The sequence below is a fragment of the Saimiri boliviensis genome, chromosome 19, assembly GCF_048565385.1.
Source record: "Saimiri boliviensis isolate mSaiBol1 chromosome 19, mSaiBol1.pri, whole genome shotgun sequence".
Lineage (NCBI taxonomy): Eukaryota > Metazoa > Chordata > Mammalia > Primates > Cebidae > Saimiri > Saimiri boliviensis.
In genome coordinates this window covers 37,712,666-37,720,999 of record NC_133467.1, presented here as the reverse complement: position 1 = coordinate 37,720,999, position 8,334 = coordinate 37,712,666, and the positions used below count along the sequence as shown (strand labels likewise).

Below are 8,334 nucleotides of genomic sequence, written 5' to 3'. Positions count from 1 at the left end.
GAATAACTCAGATTTAATCCACTGAATCTGCTTGTCATGGTGAGTCTGAGGAAACGCAGAAACTGAGAGGTCACGAGGAAGGACTGAGAGCCCAGGCAAGGGAGGGACGCCTAGAAAGAGGCAAGGCTGTGGAAGCCCCTGGGATGGCTGGATCCACAGCAGGACATGGAACAGAAACTGCTCAGGGTGGAGGGAGTCATAACGGAACATTTCCACTAAGTCTGGGAAAGCGGTGGCTCAGAACTGATGTTTCCTCAGGGAACAGGCATAAAAAAGACCCAGGAAACAGAATCTTGTCCAGGTGTGGGTCTCTTGGGTACCCTAAGTTAACTCTTTAGGGCTCCCACCTTGCAAAGGCTGTGACTGGCTAAAGCCTCTCTAGATCCCAGCCCCAGAGAGGAGTCCTGGAAGCTCCTGAGGCCTCTTTGATTGCGGGATCTAGGAGGCAGGGGAATGTCAGGAATGACCCAGCACTTGTCTGGTTGAGCAAGAGCCACCTCATCCTCTTCCCAGAGCCAAGCCTGGGTCCTATAAAAGACACATCCAGCTCCAGCACCTCATCTGCTCTGACTCCCCAGGACGTGTCTGTGCTCCTGTGTGCGACCAGGGTGAGTGGGAACATGGGAGACAAGAGGGATATTAGCAAGACAGAGGGAGGGAGAGGGAGATAGTCTGGAGAAAGAGATTTGTGTGCTTGTGTTCTGCCATAGGGAGCAAGAATAGCATTCAGTCTGCCTTGAATCTACTGAGATTCTAAGGCTTACTGGAGCTCACGTAGGTGGGGATAGATAACTGTGTTCAACTTTTCCAATTTTGAGTTCAGTGACTTCACACTGGTAACTTGAAAATTGTCATGTTGAGCATATTCACACCATGGAAATTTGCAAATACTTCAAGCCCAGCCCTTTTATCTGGAGTTTTCATTGCGAAATGTTTTCCAGAGAACCCCCGGGTGTGCCCTGCAACACCCAGCTTGTCCTTAGGGCTTTTATTAAGGGAATAGGTATTTCAGGGAGCAGTGAATACTCTATTCAGGTTTGTGAGGATACAGCAATTTCAGCTTCCGCCTGAAAGGAAGAATAAGAAGCTCATTCTGTTGATTTTTTTTTAATCTGTGTACTTTAATCTGGAGGAAAGATTCAAGCTGTTTTTTTCAGGTTACTGAGTGACTGCATAATCTAAATATCATTCTTCTTGTACACATGCATTGATTTTAGAAGAGGTATAATATGATTTCTGGCTTTAAATATTTAAAGAGTCTCATTATGACTTTTTAGGTTGACGTGACTCCTGCCAGCATGTCTTGCCAGCAAAACCAGCAGCAGTGCCAGCCCCCTCCCAAGTGTCCTCCCAAGTGCACCCCAAAATGTCCACCTAAGTGTCCCCCCAAATGCCCACCCCAGTGCCCAGCCCCATGCCCACCTCCAGTCTCCTCCTGCTGTGGTCCCAGCTCTGGGGGCTGCTGTGGCTCCAGCTCTGGGGGCTGCTGCAGCTCTGGGGGTGGTGGCTGCTGCCTGAGCCACCACAGGCCCCATCTCTTCCACCGGCGCCGGCACCAGAGCTCTGACTGCTGTGAGAGTGAACCCTCCGGGGGCTCTGGCTGCTGCCACAGCTCTGGGGGCTGCTGCTGACCTGGGCTACAGAGGAGCTCTTGGGACTGAATGGTGAAGATCCTGCTACAGCCTGATGCTTAACTCTTTCCACTGGCTCTCATTCCATTCCTGGGTCGACTGGGACCACAAAGACTCACGGGGCTTCCCTGGAAGAACTTCGTGCTCGGTGGAGCAGCCCAAATGCATGGCTTCCTTTCCTCCTTTACCTCGTGTGATAATAAAGCTCTGATTTCTGATTCACAAATTGTCTTGGTTGTTCTCTTCTCTTCTGAGATTTCTAAGGTTTTCCAAAGTTCAGGGCCTAAGAGAAATTCTCATGAGGCAAGGACAGGACATGAGTAGGTGATACGTGAAAAGCTGCTCCGAGGAGCTGATTCCCCCAACTGCAGGGTGGATGGAGCTCTAGAGGGTCAGCTCTGGCTCTGGGAGCTTTGTCTTTCACCCCACTAAGCCAGACACATGTTGAAATTTTCTGTGTATTCCAGACACTGGGCAGGTTGGGAAGCTCGGTAGACTTGTTCTTTTCTAGGGAGAGGAACACATCTCTATGGAGCAAAACTTCCCTGCTGTTAGAATCAATAGTTGGATAAAATGCTCAAATGAATGTCGAGATCCTTCCTCCTGCAAAGTACAGCCCATGATCACTGAACTCGTTTTCAGGGAGGGTGATTCTGGTTAAGATAAGTCTTTTGATTTGCCACCTTGGACACCTGGTTTCTCTTCTCGATGTTAGATCTGAGTCCCAGGGTGCTGTCCTGACACTTGGCTCATGTGCTGGGCAGCTGTGTGATGAGTGATGGCAATATTTGTTAGAAAAATCATGGAGGTCCCACTTAGAAAATACAAAGAATAAAAGGTACAAGATGCTGTAGGGAAGAATAGACCTTTCCTCCTTCAATACTTGTCTTCTTCGTCCAGTCACCCTCAGATGTAAAACGGGAGAAGTGTCAGAATAACTGGGGATCTTTAGTCCTAACAGGTGAAGGGGACGGAAGCAGGGAAACAGCAGGAGAAATAAGCACTAGTCCTTCTTAGGTTCAGGCTGACTGGTGTCTACATGAAGATGATGGATTCAATGCAGAGTGATTCTGACAGAGATGGAGTCTCTTATTGAGATATTCAGCTGCCTCTTCATACTTCTGCTGCTAAGACAAACACCCAGCTATTTAACTAATCTGAGATCCTGTACTCTGCATTTTCAGTCACCCACTGCACTGAGTCACTTTATTTGACTTACTGCTCTTTATCGTTTTATTTTATCTTTTTTTTTTTTTTTTTTTTTTTTTTTTTTTTGAGACGGAGTTTTCGCTCTTGTTACCCAGGCTGGAGTGCAATGGCGCAATCTCGGCTCACCGCAACCTCCGCCTCCTGGGTTCAGGCAATTCTCCTGCCTCAGCCTCCAGAGTAGCTGGGATTACAGGCACGCGCCACCATGCCCAGCTAATTTTTTGCACCTTTAGTAGAGACGGGGTTTCACCATGTTGACCAGGATGGTCTCGATCTCTTGACCTCGTGATCCACCCGCCTCGGCCTCCCAGATTGCTGGGATTACAGGCTTGAGCCACCGCGCCCGGCCTTTATTTTATCTTTTTATTTTACTTCAAGTTCTGGGATACATGTGCTGAACGTGCAAGTTTTTTACATAGGTATATATGTGCCGTGGTGGTTTGCTGCAGCTATGAACTCGTCATCTAGGTTTTAAGGTCCACATGCATTATGTATTTGTCCTAATACTCTCTCTCCCCCTACCTTCCTCAACAGGCCTCGCTGTGTGATGATCTCCTCCCTGTGTCCATATGCTCTCACTGTTTCCCACTTATTAGTGAGAACATGTAGTGTTTTGTTTTCTGTTCCTGTGTTAGTTTGCTGCTGCTGATGATTTCCAGCATCATCCATGTCTCTGCAAAGGACGTGACCTATTCTTTTTATGGTTGCATAGTATTCCATAGTGTATATGTGCCACATTTTCTTTATCCAGTCTACCATTGATGGGCATTTGGGTTCCTTCCACGTCTTTGCTATTGTAAATAGTGGTGCAATAAACATACGTGTGAATGTGTCTTTAGAGTAGAATGATTTATAGTCTTTGGGTATATACCCAGTAATGGAATTCCTGGGTCAAATGATATTTCTGATTCTAGATCCTTGAGGAATCACCACACTGCCTTCCACAATGGTTGAACTAATTGACACTCCCACCAACAGTGTAAAAGTGTTCCTATTTCTCCACATCCTCTCCAGCATCTATTGTTTCCAGACTTTTTCCTGATCACAATTCTAACTGGCATGAGATGGTATCTCATTGTGGTTTTGATTTGCATTTATCTAACGGCCAGTGATGATGAGCTTTCTTTCACATGTTTGTTGGCTGCATAAATGTCTTCTTTTGAGAAGTGTCTGTTCACATCCTTTACCCACTTTTTGACGGGTTTTTTGTTTTATTCTTGTAAATTTGTTTAAGTTCCTTAAAGATTCTGGATATTAGATCTTGTCAGATGGATAGATTGCAAAAATTTTCTCCCATTTTTTAGGCTACCTGTTCACTTTGATGATAATGTTTTTTGAAAAGATTAGCAAAATAGATAGATCACAAACAAAACTAATGAAGAAAAAAGAATCAAATAGACACACAAAAATGATAAAGGGTATATCACCACTGATCCCACAGAAATACAACTACCATCAGAGGATACTATAAACACCTCTACACAAATAAACCAGAAAATCTAGAAGAAATGGATAAATTCCTGGACACATACACCCTCCCAAGACTAAACCGGGAACACATCAAATCCCTGAATAGACCAATAAGAACTTCTGAAATTGAGGCAGTAATGAATAGCCCACCAACCAAAAAAAGCCCAGGACCAGATGGACTCACAGCTGAATTCTATCAAAGAGGAGCTGGTACCATCCCTTCTGAAACTATTCCAAACAATAGAAAAAGAGGGACTCCTCCCTAACTCATTTTATGAGGCCAGCATCATCCTGATTTCAAAACCTGGCAGAGACACAACAAAAAAAGAAAGTTTCAGGCCAATATTGCTGATGAACATTGATTTGAAAATCCTCAATAAAATACTGGCAAACCGAATCCAGCAGCATATCAAAGAGCTTATCCATTACAATCAAGTGGGCTTCATCCCTGGGATGCAAGGCTGGTTCAACACATGCAAATCAATAAATGTAATCCATCACATAAACAGAACTAATGACCAAAAAAACCCCACATGATTATCTCAATAGATGCAGAAAAGGTCTTCGATAAAATTCAATACCCTTTCATGCTAAAAACTCTCAACAAACTAGGTGTTGACAGAACTATCTCAAAATAATAAGAGTTATTAATGACAAACCCATAGCCAGTACCATATTGAATGGGCAAAAGCTGGAATCATTCCCTTTGAAATCTGTCACAGACAAGGATGTCGTCTTTCACCACTCCTATTCAACATCGTATTGGAAGTTCTGGCCAGAGAAATCAAGCAAAAGAAAGAAACAAGTGTATTCAAATAGGAAGACAGGGCATCAAATTGTCTCTGTTTGCAGACAACAGGAGTGTATATTTACAAAACCCCATCATCTCAGCCCAAAAAACTCCTTGATAAACAACTTCAGCAAAGTCTCAGGATAGAAAATCAATGTGTGAAAATCACAAGCATTCCAGTATACCAATCATAGGCAAGCAGAGAGCCAAACCTTGAGTGGACTCCCATTCACAATTGTTACAAAGAAAATAAAATACCTAGGAATGCAACTTACAAGGGAAGTGAAGGACTTCTTCAAGGAGAACTACAAACCCCTGCTCAAAGAAATAAGAGGAGACACAAATGTAAAAACATTCCATGCTCCTGGATAGAAAGAATCGTTATCATGAAAATGGCCATGCTGCCCAAAGTAATTTATAAATTCAGTGCTATTCCCCACAAGCTACCACTGATTTTCTTCACAGAACTAGAAAAAACTACTTTAAATTTCATATGAAACCAAAAAAGAGCCCGTATAGCCAAGACAAGTCAAGAGAACAAAGCTGGAGGTATCACACTACCTGACTTCAGACTGTTCTAAAGAGATACAGTAACAAGACAGCATGGTACTGGTACCAAACTAAATATGTAGACCAAAGGAACAGAACAGAGACCTCAGAAATAACACCACATGTCTACAACCAACTGATCTTCCACAAACCTGTCAAAAACAAGCAATGGGGAAAGGATTCCTTATTTAATAAATGGTGCTGGGAAAACTGGCTAGCCATATGCAGAAAACAGAAACTACACCCATTCCTTACATCTTACACAAAAATTAAGATGGATTAAAGACTTAAACATAAAAACTAAAACTATAAATACCTGAGAAGTTTTGATTTTTCCCATGAAGTATGACTAGTGGGTAGACATACTTTCAACTATCTGGATAACAACAAAATGTTTTCCAGAGGGATTGCATTAATATTTATCCTGACCAGTATTGTATGAGAATTTCCGTGGCTCCACATCCTCACCATTAATGGTACTGGCAGACTATTTTAATTTTGCTAACCGGGTGGGTGTATCTCTTATTATCTTTTCATTTGCATTTTCTAGATTACTTATGAAGTTGAGCACCTTTCATTGGTCATTTGAACCTCCCCTTGTGTTAGATTTATTTTCAAGCCCTTTGCTCACATTTCAATGATGTGTTTCTATTTCGTAAAGATGGGTTGGCTTTTTATTTCTGTATTTTGTGTGTATTAGTTATGTATAATGCAAATATCTTTTGCCACTCAGTGATTACTTTAGTTATTTAATCCCTTTACATTTCCACTTGAGTTCATTTGTATAAAATGTAGGGTTGGCTCAAAATTTCTTCTTACCTGTTGATGTCCAATTGCTCCAACACCATTCATTGCAAAAGATATTTTTTTCATTTAATTTCTTTTGCACTTTTGTGAAAGATGAATTGAACATATTTACTAATTCTCTATTCCATTCCACTGATCTCCGTGTCTGTCCCTACACCAGTACCATACTGTCTTTGTTACTGTAGACTCACTGTTGGGTAGAATTATTCTTATTGGTCAAGACCATTTGATCTACTTTAGGGCCTAGGTTTATGCCTTTTAATATAAATTCTGCAACAAGTTTAATCTAAAAAAAAAAAAAAAACTTTGCTGAGATTTTGTTAAGAATTGTATTAAACCTGTAACTCAATTTGGAGAAAATTGACATCTTTACATTGCCTTCCAATCCGTGAACACAGAGTATCTTTCCATTTACTTAGGTCCTCTCTGAATTCTTTCATCATTTTTTTTTTCTAATTTTCAGTATACCAATTCTGTCCATGTTTTGTTCAGTGTGTACCTAAGCATTTAAAATTTTTTGGAAGGGTTGTAAATGCTGTTAGACTTTTGGCATGTTCACTGTTAACCTGCAGACATGTGCTTTGTTTTCTTGCATTGATCTTGTACCTTGCAACATTTTTAAACTCATTTATCAATTCTGGAGTTATTGCTTTTTCTTAGACTTCTTGAGATTTTCTGGTAGGACATCATGCTGCCTGCAAATGGAGATAGTGAACACCTGATATTTTTCTCTCATTTTCAATCTTGGGAGAAAGCTTTCAGGTTTTTACACTTAAGCATGACGGTAGCTGTAGAATTTTTGTACATGGTCTTTATCACAATTGGAGCATATTTCCCTCTATTTTTAACTTGCTAAGAGATTGTATTATGAATGGGTACTGAATTTTGTCAAATGTTTTAATGCACCAATTCATATGATTGTGTGATCATTTAGCTTGTTGATATAATGCATTTCATAGATTTTCAAATGTTGATTCTGCTTTGCATACTGAAATAAATCTCAGCTGATCATTGTGTATAATTATTTTTGCATATTGTTGGACAAGATTTGCTGGTATTTTGTTGAAGATTTTAGTGTCTAAGTTCATAGGATGCTGTAATTATCTTTATTTTTATACTGTATTTATCTAATTATGATATCAGAGAAACAATGGGCCTCATTAAATGAGTTGAGAGTGTTCTGCCTGCTTCTATTTGCTGAAAGAAATTGTGGAAAACACATGTTAATTTTTTTACATGTTTGGTAGAATTCCCCAATGAATGCATCTGGATTTACACATTTTTTTTCCGAGAGGTTTTGAGTAATAAATTTAATTTCTTGAATGGCTATGGGACAATCTAGATCACTTATTTTATCTTCTTAGCTTAGTTTTGGTAGTTTATGGTTTTAGAGAAGTTGGCTAGTTTCTTTTAAGCTGTTGCATTTATGAGCAGAAAATTGTAACATTCTCTTATCTTTTTAATGGCTGTAGTGAAACTAAACTTTTTATTCCTGGTACTGGTGATCTTTAACTTCTCTCTTTTTATTTTTGTGAACCCTGCCAGAGGTTGACAAATTTTATTTTTGGTTAATGAGCCTTATTGCCTTAATTTCTTCTATTATTTTCTAGTTTAAAATTAGGTTGATTTTTGTTTAATCTTTACTTTTTCTTCCATCTTTTTCAGGTATATTTTGCTTTCCTTCTTGTATCTTGAGCTAGAGACTTAGATTATTAATTTGTGGAATTTAATTTGTTTCTAGTGAGCACTTACGGCTAAAAATTCCACTCTTAACACTGCTTTGACTGTTTCCCTGTCTTCGTTAGTTTGGGTTGCAACAGCAAAGGATCATAGACTGGGTGACTTAAAAAACAAACATTTATTTCTTACAGTGCTGGA

General features: G+C 40.4%; 1 protein-coding gene across 1 annotated transcript; it reads left to right on the top strand.

Moving 5' to 3' along the window:
• Window positions 1-559: 559 nt before the first annotated feature.
• Window positions 560-1,857, top strand: LOC101029654 (late cornified envelope protein 2D). Its single transcript, XM_003941910.3, has 2 exons — window positions 560-608; window positions 1,278-1,857. Exon 2 carries the CDS (start codon window positions 1,299-1,301, stop codon window positions 1,629-1,631), a length of 333 nt encoding a protein of 110 aa, XP_003941959.1. The 5' UTR covers window positions 560-608; window positions 1,278-1,298; the 3' UTR covers window positions 1,632-1,857.
• The last annotated feature ends 6,477 nt before the right edge of the window (window positions 1,858-8,334 follow it).

Bases quoted from the DNA above. Each gene is read 5' to 3' on its own strand.
- LOC101029654 (XM_003941910.3), top strand. From the start codon at position 1,299: ATGTCTTGCCAGCAAAACCAGCAGCAGTGCCAGCCCCCTCCCAAGTGT.